At 41.9% G+C, this 19,811-nt stretch overlaps 2 protein-coding genes across 3 annotated transcripts; both read right to left on the minus strand.

Moving 5' to 3' along the window:
• Positions 1-61: 61 nt before the first annotated feature.
• slc25a6 (solute carrier family 25 member 6) lies at positions 62-3,413 on the minus strand. The gene is made up of 4 exons (XM_076263390.1): positions 3,170-3,413; positions 1,883-2,369; positions 1,221-1,361; positions 62-622 (listed from the first exon to the last, which is right to left on the minus strand). The coding sequence occupies exons 1-4, from the start codon at positions 3,278-3,280 to the stop codon at positions 465-467; spliced, it is 897 nt and encodes a 298-aa protein (XP_076119505.1). The 5' UTR covers positions 3,281-3,413; the 3' UTR covers positions 62-464.
• A 191-nt stretch (positions 3,414-3,604) lies between these two features.
• asmtl (acetylserotonin O-methyltransferase-like) lies at positions 3,605-19,754 on the minus strand. Of its 2 annotated transcripts, none has more exons than XM_076263387.1 (14): positions 19,476-19,754; positions 18,923-19,041; positions 18,695-18,826; positions 18,485-18,532; positions 18,324-18,388; positions 18,157-18,221; positions 17,842-17,950; positions 13,184-13,613; positions 12,160-12,337; positions 10,688-10,872; positions 9,310-9,442; positions 8,242-8,382; positions 6,799-6,921; positions 3,605-4,196 (listed from the first exon to the last, which is right to left on the minus strand). In XM_076263387.1, exons 2-14 carry the CDS (start codon positions 19,013-19,015, stop codon positions 3,976-3,978), a joined length of 1,923 nt encoding a protein of 640 aa, XP_076119502.1. In that variant the 5' UTR covers positions 19,016-19,041; positions 19,476-19,754; the 3' UTR covers positions 3,605-3,975. The 2 variants fall into 2 exon arrangements, with proteins under 2 accessions (XP_076119502.1, XP_076119503.1); XM_076263388.1 differs by lacking the exon at positions 3,605-4,196 and adding an exon at positions 4,411-4,878.
• Positions 19,755-19,811: the final 57 nt, after the last annotated feature.

Here is a 19,811-nt window from a genome sequence, read left to right on the forward strand (position 1 = left end):
CTAAACTTATATGACCGCCTCTTCACTGCGCAGCGGTCATAATAACAGGACAGAGACAATCTTTCCCAACATTTTTTATTATTATTTTGGCGGGGTCATGTTGAGAAACAAAAATAAATGCATTGTCAGTGCAATCAGACAGATGAACAGACAAACAAATATTGCAATAAAATTACACCGTGTTTAAAATGACGAGTACACAGATAAATAACTGGAGGGCTTGGTCAAACATCTGTCCTCTAGCACTAGATAGAACCTAGACCCCACACATTCTTCGTTGGGAGGATGGGGGTTTGGTCAAAGCTTCATAAACTTTAAGTGGTTACAGCTACTCTACATACTGTACTTGATCATAGTGATTATGATTTAATATAAACCCCCTCTTCCCTTCCTTACCGAGTGGGTTGGGTTGGGTTGGCAGGGGGTATCGGGGGAGAAGGGAGTGGGGGTGCATCAGGTGACACTTAAGTATACTTCTTGATCTCGTCATAGAGCACCAGCACGAATGCACCGCCCATGCCTCGCAGGACGTTAGACAGGGCGCCTTTGAAGAAGGCCTTGCCGCCCTCATCGCGGGCGATCTTCCTCCAGCAGTCCAGAGTCCCAGTGTACATAATGTCAGCTGTGTGGAGAGAGAGAGAGAGAACAAAGGCTCAAGCGGACCGGCGGATATAAAGACGGTCATTATGAGGGAGTTACTCAGAAACAGAGAGAGTGAGAGAGAGGAAGGCTGTGTGTGTGTGTGTGTGTGTGTGTGTGTGTGTGTGTATGAGTGTGTCTGTCTGTTGGGGTTGGCAAAGCGCAGGCCACAACTTCAAAAGAGGCACTCATTATGAAGAGGGCTGTGAAGAGGGGGACCTCATTGAGGAAATCTACAAAAAAGACTTGAGTTGTGGATACCAGGGTGAAGCACACATCCGTAGCACTCTTTACTGAGCCCAATGACTATGTTTGTTTGTGTTGCTTTGAATTTATGTGTGTGTGTAATCCATACAGTATATGTCATGCAAAATAAGCATGAAAGCAGTAATGAAGTCGGTATGTGAAGAGTGAAGAAAGAAATGTTATGTTCACAAGTATGTGTGTGTGAGTGTGTGTGTGTGTGTGTGTGTGTATTACAGGTAGACATGCAGAGAAAGTGGTACAAAGAGGGTACCAGTAATAAGTGTGTGTGTGTGTGTGTGTGTATGTGTGTGTGTGCATGCGCTCAACAGCTTTACCTCCTTTGCGTCCTGACTGCATCATCATACGACGCCTGACCGTGTCGAAGGGGTAGGAGACAAGACCAGCGACCGCGGTAACAGACTGGGCAATCATCCAGCTGACCATAATGTGAGTGTTCTTGGGGTCTGGAAGCATACCTGCACACAGGAGGATGAGCAGTTACACTAAACAAATACACATTCAGGTATACATATTATGTAGGCACATTATTAAGACAGATTACAGATGTTTTATTTATATTTAACTTCTAATAATGAATGCTAGAGACAGAGGACTTTAGATGCACTACCTAAAGGCAATACATCTTACATATTTTAAGGCTGAGGTTTGCAAAGTGCAAACTGTTGTTGGACTAAATTTGTCTGTGATAAAAGTCTCCTTTTAAGTAGTCCTATCTTCCTATGAGCAAAACGTTCAGAATCAATTTTAGCCAAATTTACACCTTCTGAATAAAAAACAGACAAAGAACTGACAAAAATTTCACTTGTCATAAAATTATATTTGAGAATAGAGATATCCATCTATTGTTTATTTAAAAACGGGTGGTGGTGAAATATTAATTTAGAAGAGGGCCTGTTATTCTTCAATATCTCTTAGGCCTACTCCCATTTTTTGTGTAGGGAGACTTCCCTTGGAGATACTCAGTGGCCTAATTTACCTTTCGCTGTGTCATAGACGCCAAAGTAGGCTGCCCTGTAAATGATGATGCCCTGCACGGAAACGCTGAATCCCTGGTACAGGCCCTTGATCCCGTCTGATTTAGATATCTTCACCAAGCAGTCACCCAGGCCACTGAACTCCCTGCCGGCTCCGGCCTTGCCCACATCGGCAGCCAAGCGGGTACGGGCAAAGTCGAGTGGGTACACGAAACAGAGAGAGGTCGCTCCCGCAGCCCCTCCGGACGCAAGGTTACCGGCGAAATAACGCCAGAATTGTGTGTGTTTGTCTACACCGCCGAGGAAAATCTTCTTGTACTTATCCTTGAAAGCGAAGTTGAGGGCCTGTGTAGGAAAGTAGCGGATGACATTGGCCATATTACCGCGCCAGAAAGACACAAAGCCTTGTTCTTTAGGGATACGCACGACACAGTCCATAATTCCTTTGTACTGCTGGTCGGCGGCGATTTGCTTGCTGGCATGTTGAACCTGAGAGAGGATAGACAAGGTTAAAACATGGTTAATAACAAGGCCAACCAGGTCCCACAATGCAAGAGTTTCATCTCCAGTATTTTTTCCCACGGCTTCATTGGGCCTATCAATTATTTAGCACACATGTCCGACATTGATCAAGTACAGATGCATTGGTCATTATCCACGCAATGATGCTTGGACGAATGTGCGCAATCTGCCATCCACACGATGTGCATTCTAATTGCAACCTTGAGTCATACATTTTCGACAGGTAGGAGACTTCGCTACGAAATGTGAAAGGATTGCAGATGATGACCGCGGCGAGCAAGAAAAGCAAGGTTGCAGATGTGCATGCTAGGTTTACGTTAGCTGTCGCAGCTTGTCAATATCTGAATAACGATTTCGTTGTTCAGTCCACCCTTCAAAATAACATTAATCGCAATATTGTGTTCTGTCATAAACTAGAATAGAATATGATGCGCTTTCTGCGTAATTTTCAGTGTGACGCTTGTTACGCTACTGCTGGCTGAAGTGGGCGAACTATCACACAGGGTAGTGCGGCAGGCCTCAGAATCAGCATCAGCAGCGCAGATGATGCTAACGGGATGCTGGGATGATACATGCAGAGGACTTCAATATGGCCTCCCAAGGAGAAATTCCGAACAGTGACTAATCTACACCGGCACATACAATTTATCTGCACAAAATGAACAATGTCATGGGTAAAGTCAAATGATATCAAAATACGTATGTATAACAAAGTCATTACATGTCACACATAAGACATGTTGGTATCGCGCACATTATGTTCTTACCTGCAGTAGCAATTTCACTCTCTCGATTGGTGCAACTGCCGTTTTAGAGATCGCAGCGGCGACTCCACCAGCCAAAAAGTCCTTTGCGAAAGACACAGCTGCATCAGCCATGACGGCGGGTTATGTGCTATAACGTAGTAAGCGTAAAGAATGCAGCAGTGCTGAAACTAAAACCGGCAGAGGGGCAGGTGATGATTGCTGGGATGCAGAGGTTGTTCCGCGCAGACTCCGCTCACATCCGACAAAATGGGAGAATACGCTTGCAATGCATTTGTCCAAATATCGCGAGATGAGGACATATAAAAGATTTCTGCACAGCCCATTTGAAACATGTCGCCTACCGAACATGTGTGGTATAGGTTGGAACGCTATTGAACATGTGTGGTATAGGTTGGAACGCTCAAGCACCAACGCACCAACAAAAGCAGGAACACGAGTTTGAGTAGTTATTTATTGGTCACATTTATTAATTTAATTTCCTTTCATTTGAAAAGGATCCCACACCCTTTGTCAGATTTAGTGAATTGGCCTTTGGTTCTTTAACTGTTCAACGTTCACATACACAGTGCTGGCTCTGTAAATAGGAAACACTGGACCGTGCTGCTGCTGGAACCAAGTGAACTAAATCATAAACAATCCCAGGTAATCAACACAGTGCTCAGGGAAGAGAGGGGCGATTTGATTGGTTGTTGATCTAAAATATCAGCCTTTGCCAAAACTAAATCACATATTTTACCTACAAATTATATTAAAACAATAAAAAATGAAAACAAAATAAATGGATGTGTGTTGTTAAGCTGAAACTACTACGTCTTGACACAAAGCATAGCATCTAGGAAGTTCCCTGTGTAATGAACTCTGAGCAGGCGCAACCCGGAGGCGTGCAGGACGTCTCTGTAGCGCCGTGTGGTCCTCTCTCTGCCCTGCGTCTGCACCAGCATGTTGAGGCACTGCAGACGGGCTCTGCTCACGCTTGCCCTGGGCTTTCCCTCATCCAACAGTGTCTCGGCCAGGAGAAAATGGCAGCCTGACATTCAAAACACAGGGTGGCGTGGTCACTGTTAGGTCCAGGACACATATACACATACTCTCTCGCTCTCTGTCCAATGCAAAGTAGTGAACGTGTGTAAGCAGTGTACACGTGCACATATACAATGTTGGAGGTTAACACAAACACAATATGAAATGACAGGGAGGTTTCACTCAATCACATAAGACATTACTATAAGAAGGCCAAACTCTTGGAATTAAAAATATATTTATTTCATTATTTGTCATAGCAACAATTCAGAGATCAATAAATTAGTATGATTATTTACAATTCAATTACAAAACCAGAGAAATCTACAGGTAGTGTTGTCAACAGCAAAAAAAACACGATAAACTCATTAGAGAGATCATCGTTAGTCACTGGGCTCAGTAAAGGAAGCTCATGATGTGTGCTTGAGAGTTTGAGAAGGAGAGCCAGATGATCATCATCATCATCATCATCAATGGTCATGGTCAGTCCTTGAGGAAGAGCATGGCGTCCAGGAGGTTGTTGGTGTTCTTGAGGCGGGTCTGTGTGAAGCCGTGCTGGCCCAGGAGCAGGGTGTACTGGGAGGCGCTGCGCTGTAAGCCCTCCGTCATGCTGAGGGCCTGCAGGAAGGCCCGGCTCGGCCCCCGCAGACCCTCCTCCAGCAGGATCTCACACACCAGCACGCCGCTGCCTGGGGATGGAGGGCAGGCACACCATGCACCACACAATGCTTAGCAAACATTTCATGCACGTGTGTGTGTGTGTGTGTGTATGCATGCGTGTATATATGTGTGTGTGTGTGTGTAGGGGTAAGAGGTTGAGAGAGATACAAAGAGAGGGTTGTTTGTGTTGTGTCATGCTTAACAATCATTTAATGCGAGTGTGTGTGTGTGCGTGCGCGTGTATGCATGTGTGTATATGTGTGTGTGTGTGTGTGTGTGCGTGCCGAGTTTGAGACAGATAGCGAGAGGGCCGTGTTTGTTTGTATCACAGAAAGGCATGAACATAGGGGAGACAAGGAGACAGACAGAGAGAAAAGGTGTGTATACTGTATTTGTCAGTTATTACACTAAATAAACCCACACCATTCATTACTTCCACTTTGAGGTTTAAACATTTATGTTTAAGGAACCGTATGTAAGAAATTTATTTCAATTAACCATAATATGGCCCTGATATGTCACTAGACATTAAGAAATCATGTTCATTTCAATGTACTTATATCACTGACAACAATAGTCCGGCCAGGATATTGTCATTTAAAAAGTGAAGTTGCAGCCCTCAACTGATGTTGATGTTGTCATGTTGTGTTTTGGCCTGATGCGCCACCCTCCACCTATCTACTAATCACAAAGTCAGTAGTGTTCCGGCATCCGGGTTGCCAGCTCTGCCAGTCAGGGGGGAGGGGGAGGGGATACAGCGCTCTACAGTATTTTAAAAGTGATTGCAGTACCAGTTTTGGCCACAATCTTACATATATTTATTTCATTATTTGCCTTGACATTTAAAACGAGACATGGAGAACTTTGAAAAAGCACTGGTAGTTTATTTACAAGACGATTTATACAGACAGTACCTTAAGGAATTTTACCGTTTGACGCCATCTTGAATTTAGTCACGATAAGTCGAGCGACGAGTACGAACGAACAGGTATGATAAGGGATCAGATTCCAAAAATAATTCCGTGGAAATGCATGGATTCCAGTTGGGGCTACTGGAAGCAACTGAATCCATGCATTTCCACTGAATTATTTGTACCAATGAAGTATGGAGCTACTTTGAGCCTCGTAAATGGTGTAAAACAGTGATTTATTTGCATGGCTAGGCCGATGCCCGAGGCACCACAACGAAACACTGTTGGTAGCATTGGCTAACTAGCGCCAGATTTCTGAGTGCAGGGGACAAGCCGAGGTGAGCTATGAGACATACGTTCACACTCGGTATCATGTTTCAACACACTTTAGGTCAATATCACACCGGAATTCTCCTTTAAGTACTGGTACCTATTTTTTTTTTTACCTTTTATGGTAATGAATGAATTTTATGAATTAGTCAAAATGTGATCGTAGTGAGGTACAGAGTCTGCAACCATAATTGTACAAAAGCGTACAAAAAGAACAAGAACCAGATAATGGCACTAGATTACTTACAGTATTGTGCATTACTGACATGTAAACAAGAATTAGATTAGCTCAATATGACGATTATCATTCATATATATTTGGCACCTCTACAATAGAATGTGTTTCTCTGACATTTCAGAGGATGATCAGTGACTGTGTACTTGTAACCTATGTAGCAAGAAACACAGTCTTGCAATAGGATCAAACACTCACCTCGGCCATGGGGGTGAGTTAGACATTAAAGTTTTGGGTGTGACAGTAGATGCTAGCTTCAATCATACATTCAACTTGAATGCTGTTCTATCTCCCTGTGATTTCTTTACATTGTTCATTTAACTGCACAGTAGTTTCAGCTTGAAAGAGAGAAGTCCTTTTAGATCTACAGTAATGGTTTGCTTTCACAACGTGAAGAATTTTTTTCAAGTGTTTTTTCTGTGTTGTCAACACAGTAACATAAGATCAGCAAAATATTTTTTTAAATATCTTACCTGGACTGCAGTGCTTAGAGAGTTTATCTAGTAGCTGGTGGACTTTCTCCAGGGACCAATCATGGAGAATCCTTGCTAGGATGTACAGCTCTGCTTTGGGTAGTGGATCTTTAAAGAAATCACCTGTTAAAGTATGAAAAAGAGGAGACAGATGAAGTTTGCTATGGACATGTGCTTTGTGAACAATTGCATTCCAGTGTACACATAGATATGGGTGGGCTGAAGTGACATCCTGTGCAGCGCTGGCTCATGAGGACTCCTGTATACCTTTCAAATGTGAACGTGATTGTCAAGGTCAATAACCATTAGGCACAATAAAATTACACAAATCATTACAATCAGCGCATCCACAAAATGCACATTCCATATCCCTTTGTAGGTCGACTCATCCATTTGGTAGTGCACATCTTGTTTTCATCACATCTTGTTTTCAACACATTTTCTAACCTCCCATACCAGTAATCTGGTTGAAGTATGGTAAACTATACAGAAAATAATGATATATTCAGATATTTTCTCAAGGAGCTAAGAAATACAAAATATGATTTCCCCTTTTTTAACTACAAGAGGTTAAAGACCATGTTCACTTTTGTGTTTCATACACAGTAATGTGTCTTATGTATAGACTACCTGAATGTTAAAGGGAATGCATTTTAAATGTGAAAAATGAAATGTCAGTGTTTCCCAAAGAATTGAATTCCATTTGTGGTGGTTGGTTTGCAGAATTAACTTGAATGCAACAGTTTTTAAACAAAAAAGCACAATGTGGTTATGATGCTAACCAGATTTAAGCACAATGTTGTGGTCAATGTTGATATTGTGGTGGGCCGCCACAAATAAGTCAATGTATGGGAAACACTGAATGTATATGCAAGTTATAATTGCATTATCAAGCAAGAATTATACATGACAAGTGCAAGCACAGGGTTATTGCTACATGTCTTTACAGACCCCATCTACACGGCTATGGGTTATTATTATAGTTTGTTTTTGGAATAGGAAGATAATATGTTCCAAATGGAAGGCAAATGCTTGCAGGCAAATCAGTGCAAGATTGGTATCTCCTGTACTGTATCTTCTTATTTTTAAAATATATACAAAGAAAATATTTAAAAAGTAGGGGCATAGGGGACACACCAAATGTGTCTTCCAAAAACCACACAGAAAAGTGCAACATTTCAGGGACAGGCAGCGATAATGAATCTGACTCAATATGGCGGAGATAAAATAGGTCACCGCAACCACAGGTCACTTCTAACACACAACCACGGTGTAGCAGCAACAGCACGCCACATACAAAACGTGCAAAAACCGCCTTCAGTGTTACATAGGTTGAACTACAGTTGGATTTTGAAATGTTTTTTTTTAAGGTACCACAATTGCAGACAATAGCAAGGAAATTGTAACATAAGCATTCACTTTCAATTTGAATACGACACTTACCAGCAACAAATGTCACTCTGTCATTTGGATCTCTCGGCTGGAAACGGCCACTCATAGCAATGACATGTGGCAAGTCAAAAACTGATACTGACATTTCTGGGTAAATCTGGGTAAACTCATATGCCATCGCTCCAGTGCATCCTGTGTAGAATAATAAAAAAGAACAACTTCTTTAATACACTTTTAATAAAGTCTCAAGTCTATAAAGCTGATTTAATAACTAGGTATATCCATGATCCAATCTGTGCATTTGCAGTGCAGGAGCAATGACTGAGTAAGCTCAATACTCCCACATGCCACACAACAGTTACAACTCATGCACGGTAACTCTTTGCACTTTGCACTAGATTTAAATCACGACCAAGTGAGTGAGAGGGGAGAAATGAACAATAACAAATCAAAACAATAACGAAATATTATACAATGTTAACTATTTAACATAGATTTCCATTGTTTTTTTCATATTATATGTTGTTTTTATGTAACACTTAAAAGAATATATACTGCTCAAAAATTAAAGGGAACACTTCAATCATACACTGGATTGGTACTCTGACACTGTTTGGTTCTGAGCACAAGTAAAACTTTTGAGGCGAGTGTTTTATTTAGCAAGAACTGTCAGACATTCTGTGAATGTAGTTTGAGAATGGAGAAAAGGGTGGAAGGTTTCAAAAAATGTGTTTTAATTATTGTGGAAAACTATGTGTTCCCTTAATTTTTTTGAGCAGTATATTTTGATAAATCTTAAATGTGAAAGTTCTAGGTAAAACCTATAGTGAAAGCATGTAATGGCCTTACACAGGAATACAACTTAAAATCAAAGTGCCAGTGGAAGGTTGACCAAGATAAACTGTTAAATCTGTTAAAACTGGTGGATTTGGATCATGGTTATGGTTATGGAATTTAGCAGAAGCTTTTGTCCAAAGCGACTTTAAGCATTTTAGACCCAACAAAAAGTTGTTTAGCCTGCATTAAGCACATTTGTAATACATAAATAAATATGTGCTATTATGCCTTATTATATATGTATATATACATAATATTTCATAACACATTGGACACGCGTACCTCCAACATCACATGCCGTTTTAAACATGGACAGATCAAAAGCTGTAGCCAAGTCTTTCGCAGTCACTTTCGCGATACTGTGCATGGCTTTCATGAACCTCATCTTCACTTCCTCTTTTTTGAAGTATGCATCCTGAAGGTGGGTGAGTTAAAACAGAACAAACATAATTCTCAGGGCATGATAACTCACACTCAAAAAGGTGAGAAGCAAATTAATGCATGTATTTTTCTCACGCGAATAGGGAAAAAAATTAACCTTCACATATCACCTTGAAAATTACTGAGTTGATTACTCAGTAATTCAGACCACCATCAGTTCTACATTACTGCCTTGACATTAAAGAATTACAAATTGCAGCATTGCACTGTCTCTCCCTACAAGCTTTAAACTTGGCTTGACTCATTCCCATAGATAGGGGTACTGATTGATAGAGGTTTTGGGATACTATGTTATGTTTCCAAGCTGATATTCACTTTGAAAACTGGTTCTCTTTAGGTGAAGGTTTTGTTCATGTTCTAGTTCTGTTCTCTTACACTGTACAATACATGTTCATTCTGACACTTCAGCAGACAGCCCATGAGTGTTGGCTTTCATTTGATACCATTTCTATGTATATGGTCCTTGTGGTTGTGGAGATATTCAACATTTATGTTGGTATGTCATGTTGAGCAGGAACCCAACAAATTGGCCTGAAATTGCTTAAAGTCATACACACACAAAAAAAAATCAGCTTGACAACCACCCTAATGATCATGCTTGCACATAAATTGGATTATATTGCACATTTGCCCAAAATTACAGTAGGTAACATGGAAGAAAATGAAAGCACTTCGGGGAAAAAAATCCGCTTTTACCACTTATAAGAATATAGTGTTAAAATGGACAAAAAAACATTTTCTAAGCTGACAACCTGGCTAGAACACATGTTGAGGGGTTAAATATTAATACTGGATAGGTTGTATGCTTGTACCAAAAAGTGTCCGACAGAGTTTTAATATCAGTTTTGGCCCCCTGACTAATGCATAACATATACTCCTCTATTCTGTATAGGCGAATCAAGTGAACAGCTGATACATTTTGGCCTGCACTATTAAGGGAAACTGATTAAACACCCTAATAAACTATATATTTCTGAAAGCATATACCCTCTGGAGGAGCTTAAAGTGACTGGACTATATTTCCTCTTCAAAAAAGCCGCCATTGAATGGCAAAATACTGTATTTTTACACGGCAGACTTCACTATAGTATTTTCTCACGGTACATTTCCACTACAGCATTTTACACTTTTGACTCTTTTAAAAGTGCTCTTATATTGTGCACCTATATTTCACATCATATACATCCATATTCCACGTGTATGTTATGTGCCTGATCACCTGAAACAGGTCCTCAGCTTTCTTCCCGAAGGCTCGCTCATACTGATTAGCTCCTTCCCTGACAGCGGACTCCAGATGGGTGAAGAGAGGCCACACCAGGTCGTTACAGTGGAGGATGTAGCCGTGCAGTGACAGCGGGCTATCCGCCACCAGGAACCGACTGGCCTCCGCTGTGTTAATGTACACTGGAGTGGGCCATACAATGAGACATCAGAACAGAGCACAGCAGCGTCGGCATGGGACAAGATGGAGGACCAGAGCCGCATACATTACAAAAAAGATGCTTAGCAAAGGCAGCCAAGCAGCTAAATGGGATGAACAGCCAAGCAGTTAAATGGGGTGAACAACTGAGACGTTCAAAATGGCAGGGTCAGGATGAGGCAAGAGAGGATTTAGGATCAGATACATTACAAAAACATACTTAGCAAAGGCAGCCAATCAGCAGGGGTGAACACTGTTAAAAAAACACCATAAATATGACTTTTCATTTCAAGTTATTTTTGCACTTGCTTTGCCCTTAATTCAGACGGTAATGTCTTGGACTTGGATGCGGGTCGGACTCGAACCAAAAATGAAACAGACACTGTAGCCACCTGCACCACAAATTCCCTTGTTTGAGACTGTTCTAAGATAGAGGGCTGCTATCTACCCCTGAATTAGCTGCCTCAGTGTTCAGATGACCATCACGATAATACTTCCTCAGCAGAAAAAGAATCTCTGAGACTACTGGGCTTTGTAATCAGCAACTATAACCTCAGCATAATCAGATACTAGCAACACAATAGGACAGTATTAACCCATTGGCGCCGGATGCTGCATGACGCAACATTTTATCTCCCGCCTGTTGCTGCATAGTGCAGCACTGAATCTCCCGCTGGTTGCTGCGTAGCGCAGCATGCTTTTTATTTCATGTTTCTAGGTGCTACAGAGGCTTAGATATTACATTTTGGTAGACGTTGACAATTTTTAGTATTTTTTCCTCAGGAAATAAGGTTATTTAGTCTAGAATGCCATAGGATTCTATAGGCGTTTTCAGTAGGCATTTTAGGAGTAATGGGTTAACCAGTCAGGAAATGTGAGAGGATATAGGCATCCATTTCTGCCTATTCTTTTGCATGTGCTCCCCACAGGGAATGGGGTTCTATTCAAGCTGGAAGTTAGCAAAAAATATCAATGTTACTTACACAAGATGATTAACTGATGCAATAATAACTTCAATTTTAAAATTGAGGTTTTAATGTAGTAACTGTTGTAATTGTGCCATTTAGCTTCATGAAGTCAACTGCTAAACTAAAGTAATCACATGCACACCCACAGTTTTATTTTTATAAAGATTTCCGTCTACTCTAACAGTAGCTTTACCCAATGCCGTGAGATTGAGGATAAATTCATGTTAGGCCACTACTCTGGCTTTTCAGTGGCTCTGACTAACAGCTGTCTCTCTCCACGACAGCGAATATGGGACTACTGACCGGGGTCTCCATCATTGCACGTCCTCCTCTCCAGCAGACCCAGAGACACGCAGGCATCCAGTAGCCGCACTGTCCCTTCCTCAGAAGCCTTAATCCTCGCCGCCACCTCCTTCGCTGAGAGCTCCACTGATACCCTCAAAACATCAAAGATGTTCAGCTTGCATGCCGCAAACAACGCCTGATTAAAGAGAAATCAAACACACACACACACCCAAACACACACAGACACACACCCCCACCTCAGATTAAACTTGCTGCTGGGAAGAAGCAAAAAACACACACACACACACACACACACACACACACACACACACACACACACACACACACACACACACACACACACACACACACACACACACACACACACACACACACACACACACAGAAGTTCAAACAACAGCGTAGCACAGAGTAGAAACTGCATATCCAGCGTTCACAACACAGAGTACAGTCATAGCGTGTGTGAGAAGTTCACACGTTTGCAGAGACATTGAAAAGCAAACCACGGAACCAGAAAAAAAAAAAAGTTGGTTTCTGATCTCCTCTGACACATTCACACTGTCAAGCATGCAGGGTGTTCTTATTCCACTGCCCGTTCTCAAGAAACCAAAGGTGGGGAACTCCACCTCAATATTGAGAAATCTAACAAAATCCAAAGAAATAAAACAGCACAATCTTATCATATTCATCTCTAACTGAGGTGGGACCAACATGCACCTATGTTGAGGAAACACACAGAAATATCAAGTGAAATGAAAATTCTGCAAATAAAATTATTTCTGTCACAGTACAGCAAAAAAGAAGAGGAGTTTCAGAAAAATAGGATGAGGACAGGGCAAGGGACCAGGAATAACTGGGAATAACCAGGAATAACTGAATACTATTCCCTCAGACAGAGCTCAATAATTAAACACATTTTGTTCCCCTGAACTATTGACATGACTATTAGCAGGTGAAGAGAATATTTTCATTTTTTGTTGCGATCAACCCATTTGACACCAGCCAGTTCTCCTAGCACTACCTTTGAGGCTTTGAACCCATCCATGATGTCAACTATTTTGTGGGGGAAGTCCTCTCGGTTGAAGCTACACGGCGATGCTGACTCCGACGCCGACTCGGGCCCGACAACGTTCTGCTCCTGGACCCCGCTGGCACTAGCGCCACTAATGGACACTGCCTCGCTGTCGGCACTGTCGTTGGCCGGGTCAGACGGCTCCAGCTCGCCGTTCTCGGCGCATTTGGACAGGCTGTTGACCAGGGGCCAGGTCTGCCCCGAGGAGTCCTCCCGTGCGATCTTGTGGACCGGGCTCTCCGGAGGACTGTTGTAGATGGTGCCCAGCGTCTTGCAGAAGTGGTTGAGAGGGAAACCCACAACGTTGAGGAAGTCCCCGTGGACGTACTCCACCAGCATTCCTCCCAGGGCCTGGATGCCGTAGCCACCAGCCTTGTCCCTGACAAGACAAACATCAAGGAAGACGAGGGCCGGGCATTTTTACTAAACAATTCCTACTATCTTTAAGAAAATGAGTATGAACACACGTACCCTGGTGCAATTAGAAGTGAACGCTCGTACCCTGGTGCACACAGCAATGTGTTCTATTAATACCCTGTCTGGTACAAATATCAGTGTATGCTATTTGCACCCCTGCATATACCCTGGCATATTGATCACACAACACCTATGCTATTCGTACCAGGGGTGCAAATAGACACTCTGAGTAAGGTATGCTGTTTGCATCACTGTATAATTAGAAGTGGATGCAATTCATAGCCTGGTGTATAGTAATGTGTGCTATTTACACGCTGGTGTGTAAACTAGCTAATTGTTGCAAAATAAAACACAACTTTTCCACCCAAAACTTAATTTGAACAGATATTAGTACCGAAACCTTTAAGAATTCTTCACTTTCTGCTAACAAAAAAACAAATGTCCGCCATGTTTTTTGTGCACATGAGAAACGTGTTATTGTTGTTACGTCACAGGGTGTGAATAGTTCAGCTGTGTGGCCAAGGCTATTTGTACCAGGGAAATAACACATTTTATAAACATCATCTTTAAAGGAACCGTATGTAAAAAAATGTATTTCAATGAATCATAAAATTGCCCTGATATGTCACTAGACATTAAGAAATCATGTTCATTTCAATTACTTATATCACTGACAACAGTAGTCTTGCCAGGATATTGTCATTTAAAAAGTGAAGTTGCAGCCCTCAACTGATGTTGATGTTGTCATGTTGTGTTTTGGCCTAATGCGCCACCCTCCACCTATCTACTAATCACAAAGTCAGTAGTGTTTCGTCATCCGCTTGCCAACTCTGCCAGTCAGAGGGGAGGGGAAGGGGATACACCGCTCTACAGTAATTTGAAAGTGATTGTAGTACCCGTTTTGGCCACAATCTTACATACGGTTCCTTTAACAGATTTATTTAAATTGCAAATGGTCATGTTAGGAGATTAATACATTTCTCTTTTCCACTACGCACCTTGTTTAATACTTAGACTTTTCTACAAGACTATTCACAAAACTTTTGTGTTCTGCGCAGGTCAAAGGGACACTTTCACGGCACATCACCAAAGATATTGCCAAAGTGGCACGTGATAGCAATAAATTTAGTTGTGTTTCAAGACTAGTTTTAGCCATGTGGCCCCTCTTGGCATTAAAACAAAGACACCCTCCCCTCCCCCAATGAAATGCTAATTTACTGGTTCCAAGGGCCTGTCCACACGGAGACGCTTTTTAGGTTAAACGCAGAGGTTTTGCTTCGTCTTGGCCGAGCGTCCAAACGAATCCTGTAAACGCACTGCCCGAAACCGCACTTTTCTGAAACCTGGTCCCAGAGTGGAGAAATCTGAAACCGTAGCCCGTTTGAATTCGTTTAGACAGCGAAACCGCACATCCTGCTTGCTTATCGATGATGTCATCGCCCCACCTCAGCTGCCCTGGACTTGAACTTATAGTATTGCCTAACAATACTAGTTTTCATACATGACATTACCTACGATTACACTCCGTAAGATAAATATCACAACTGGTGCTGCGCAGCGCCGATAGTTTATGACTTGGTGGACTGAACACTGTTTTTCCCGGTGTTTTTGTATGCATTCTAGCTATTGTCAGTGACGCGAGAGAACTTAAGTTATTAGGAAAGTGCGGTGTAAGTTTAGGCTACATTAATTTGTGCGTAGTGCCAGTGTCATTCATTTATTTTACATGTCTTACAACATATACATGCATTCACAGTCGAGTGAAATCAGATATAAGCATACAAAGACGCTTAGAACTCACGTTAAGCCGATGGTAGCACACTGAATGCGAATGCACGATTTGATGCAGGCAAAAGTATTGACTGTTACTAACGAAGGTTTTATAGCAATATTATAAATGTGGCGACAGAATAGCCTAGAACTTGGGTAAGCCTTGCGTTTAGTAGCCTAATTGCGGTGATAGCCAAAACTAATGTGAATCACGGACTATCCTACAACCAAAGAAAGTAAAGGTGATTAGTAGGCCTACCTGCGTTAGCCAAATAAGGGACGGGACTGCACCCTTCACAAACCGTAAAATAAAGTTTATTAGTTTTACAGTTGACTACAGTTGACAGTTCACACAAACAATTCTGGTTTCCTTGCACTAGGCATTTCGTCGTAGCCTATTCTGTCTGTTTTTAAAGCGCAAGTTTTGCAAGTTTTGGTCAATTTCTGTAAAGAAACAGTGCCATCTATAGGCCTGGGGTATGAAGTAACGTGTTGAGTCGTGTTGAGATGGATCCGTTTGGACGCAACGGATCCATCTCAACACGACTCAACACGTTACTTCATGCAGGCATATAGGTGGCACTGTTTCTTTACAGAAATTGACCAAAGTTTTTGCTTTACAAACAGACAGAATAGGCTATGACAAAATGGCTAGTGCAAGGAAACCAGAATTGTTTGTGTGGACTGATGGTGAACTGTCAACTGTAGTCAACTGTAAAACTAATAAACGTTATTTTACGGTTTGTGAAGGGTGCAGTCCCGTCCTTTATTTGGCTAACGCAGGTAGGCCTACTAATCACCTTTACTTTCTTTGGTTGTAGGATAGTCCGTGATTCACATTAGTTTTGGCTATCACCGCAATTAGGCTACTAAACGCAAGGCTTACCCAAGTTCTAGGCTACTCTGTCGCCACATTTATAATATTGCTATAAAACCTTCGTTAGTAACAGTAAATACGTTTGCCTGCATCAAATCAAATCGCGCATTTGCATTCAGTGTGCTACCATCGGCTTAACGTGAGTTCTAAGCGTCTTTGTATGCTTATATCTGATTTCACTCGACTGTGAATGCATGTATATATGTTGTAAGACATGTAAAATAAATGAATGACACTGGCACTACGCACAAATTAATGTAGCCTAAACTTACACCGCACTTTCCTAATACGAGTTCTCTCGCGTCACTGACAGTAGCTAGAATGCATTAAAAAACACCGGGAAAAAATAGTGTTCAGTCCACCAAGTCATAAGCTATCGGCGCTGTGCAGCACCAGTTGTGATATTTATCTTACGGAGTGTAATCGTAGGTAATGTCATGTATGAAAACTAGTATTGTTAGGCAATACTATAAGTGCAAGTCCAGGGCAGCTGAGGTGTGGCGATGACATCATCGATACGCAAGCAGGATGTGCGGTTTCGCTGTCTAAACGAATTCAAACGGGCTACGGTTTCAGATTTCTCCACTCTGGGACCAGGTTTCAGAAAAGTGCGGTTTCGGGCAGTGCGTTTACAGGATTCGTTTGGACGCTCGGCCAAGACGAAGCAAAACCTCTGCGTTTAACCTAAAAAGCGTCTCCGTGTGGACGGGCCCTCAGATCCACAAGACAAAGGATGTCACCTTGCTATACTGAATCCATGTGTCATGAAATGTAAACATATTCATGTTTGGTATCATTGTAATAGTCTCAGTACAAGGATTGTAATGATTTGATTGTGATAATGTTTGGAACATTCTATAAGTGATATTTCTGATATATAAGATATCTCTCCTCATGTTCTTCAGATAGGTGTGAAGTAGGTGTGTGAGTATGTGTGTCTGATGCCATCTGGAGAACCAACCATGTGGGATTGTTGTGACTAACTTGCAAGTGACTAACTTGCAATATTTGTGAAACAAGAACATGGAGAACTGAAGAAGAGAGAGAGAGGTGGATCCAACAGAGGCCATGGCCTCTGTGCCATGGCCTACCATAGACCATTTTTTACCCTCTCTGCTTGTAACAGAATAAACCTGATTCCTGAGTGTTCCTGAAGTTTGCCAGTCTAAGTAATTATTCATCACAATTACTTTCACACGGCACGCTAGATTTTAAACAATGCCTGTGCTATTGTAGGTGTACGCATTCACTAGTCTTAGACAAAAACTGTTAAAAAAAAAAACAAAGAAGAAAGCCGGGATTCATGCTCTACAGATTTAATCACTTGAGCCCTTTATTAACTCTGTGGCCTACCAGGTTCCAGTCGTCACACTGAGCTAATCAAAGTAAACATGATGAAATGGATGATTATGTCAAAGTCCACAAGTTCAGAGAGTTCACATTCTGACTGAAATTGACTGCCTGACTGTCTGATTGACAGACTACATAGGCCGGGACAGAGATAACAGTATAGAGGATGTTAGACCAGAGACCAGACACTCACATTGGCTCCCCACTGTTGATGTACTCCCACAGCATGTCTTCTGACAACTCGGCAAACTTCACCTTCGTCTCCTCATAAAAGTCGACCACGTTGAAGTCAACTTCTTTGTCTTGAGGAAAGAGAGCATCAAAACACAAAGTGTTTTACACAAACCCTAGAAAAATACACTGAGGAGAGTCAACGCTGAAATGTTCACCAGAAAGTGATATGCCCAGAGAGACACCATAACATAATTAACACGTATTGGCCTACAACCAGCTTTTTACATTATATTATCTGGGGTTCCAACAGAAAATGTTTGAATATCTTTCTGACCTTCTTTCTCTTGGCAGAGCACGATAGCAACTCCTGTGAAGACGCTGTGCTCTTTCCCACTCAGACTGCACAAAACACAAGCACAACCATCAGTGAGCCAACATGGGTTATCACAGCGTATATCTAATGCATTGTAAATGCAGCATGCTGACAGGAAATCAGAGAACCTGGACAACATCCTGTAAGCATCTTGCTTGTCTGATGGTTTCTCCAGGATGTGACCGTCCACTGTCTGGGTGTGGAGGAGGGAGGGCACAGGTTGAGAAGAATGAAGAATAAACTCACATCATATCACTTAAATGATCACATATCACAGCTTACAGCTTACCACAACAGTGTCTGCTCCAATGACAATGTCAGGGGTTTTCAGGTGTTTCTAAAAAAGATAATACTTTTGTTTAAATCTTTCTCAAAATCCTCATGCACACGTGTGTGCGTGCACACACACACACACTCGAGGTGGACTAGCCAGCCATAATGATGGAAAAATAAGAAAACAAAACACTTGTACATGTATGTTCTTGAGGAATGGACTCACATATGGCATTCTCCTGGCCACCTCCAGGGCTTTCTGCCTGGCAGTCTCCACAGCATAGTCCTGCGGATCCTTAAATAAGGCTTTGTCCAACGTCTCTTTAAACCAGGACGGCACAACTTCGAAGCGCAGCCCCTGCAACAACAACGTAGCATAGGAGAAGAACACAAGTCATTCAAATGATTGTGGTACAGAATTAACTGTGAAAGTCTGTACAAGAAAAAGCCTTACCACATTTGTCAAAATCTCAAGCCTTCTGGGAGACGCACTGGCAAGAACAACGAGCTTCCCAGTCAACTTGTTGATGACTGGATTTAATACCATGGTTTATGATGTCTGTTGTCCTTCTTCTATTTGACAGCAAAGGACACATAAATGTTTCACTGAGGGGGCATTCTTGGCCTGCAATTTATGATAGAGTGACCCTGCAGCAGCAGCAGCAGCAGCGGTGGTGGACTACATCGTGTGGTCACAACTGGCAGGGTCTGAACACGTATTTCAGGCTACCTACTGAGGATGTAAAGTAGCCTAAAACTACTTAACTACAACAATCAAGACTCACTGTATATTCTTAACTGAAAGTAGGCTAAGCCGCAATGCTTAATTCTGGAGATGATTAAGGTAACTTAGCTAGCTGATTCGCTTGTATTTTACAACTTTTGCGATCAAAACAGAATCTGGCGCGGTATAGTTGGCACAATATAATACGCAGTCCCAAGGAACAATAGGAACAATATTAAAATATGATATCGCCGTTCGTAGCCTATGCATTTCTTTAACCTACCTGGAGGCAATCTACTGGTTTGAAAGGTTCCGAACAGAACTTCCAGTCAAGCAATGCAGCAGGCGGAGCAAAATCACGCATGCGCACGCTTCTAAGTTTAATGCAATGGACGTGTTCGTTGTGCACCGGCCAGCGTCACCTCGAGCACCCCTCTGCGTATGCTAATAGGCGACTCCATATAGCAAAAATATGAGCTCAAATTAGAAAATAGTTGTCTGTAATAGAGTGGCAATGGATTACATGCGTTCCAGTTACATGAGAGGAATACATTAAATAAAAACAATCGTTATATCGTAGATATTTATTATCCTTAAAGGGTTCATTTAGGCTATAGAA

The sequence above is a fragment of the Alosa pseudoharengus genome, unplaced genomic scaffold, assembly GCF_046254945.1.
Source record: "Alosa pseudoharengus isolate Yale_2024_CS ecotype anadromous, Long Island Sound unplaced genomic scaffold, YU_APseudo_1.1 YU_APseudo_1.1_scf_3, whole genome shotgun sequence".
Lineage (NCBI taxonomy): Eukaryota > Metazoa > Chordata > Actinopteri > Clupeiformes > Clupeidae > Alosa > Alosa pseudoharengus.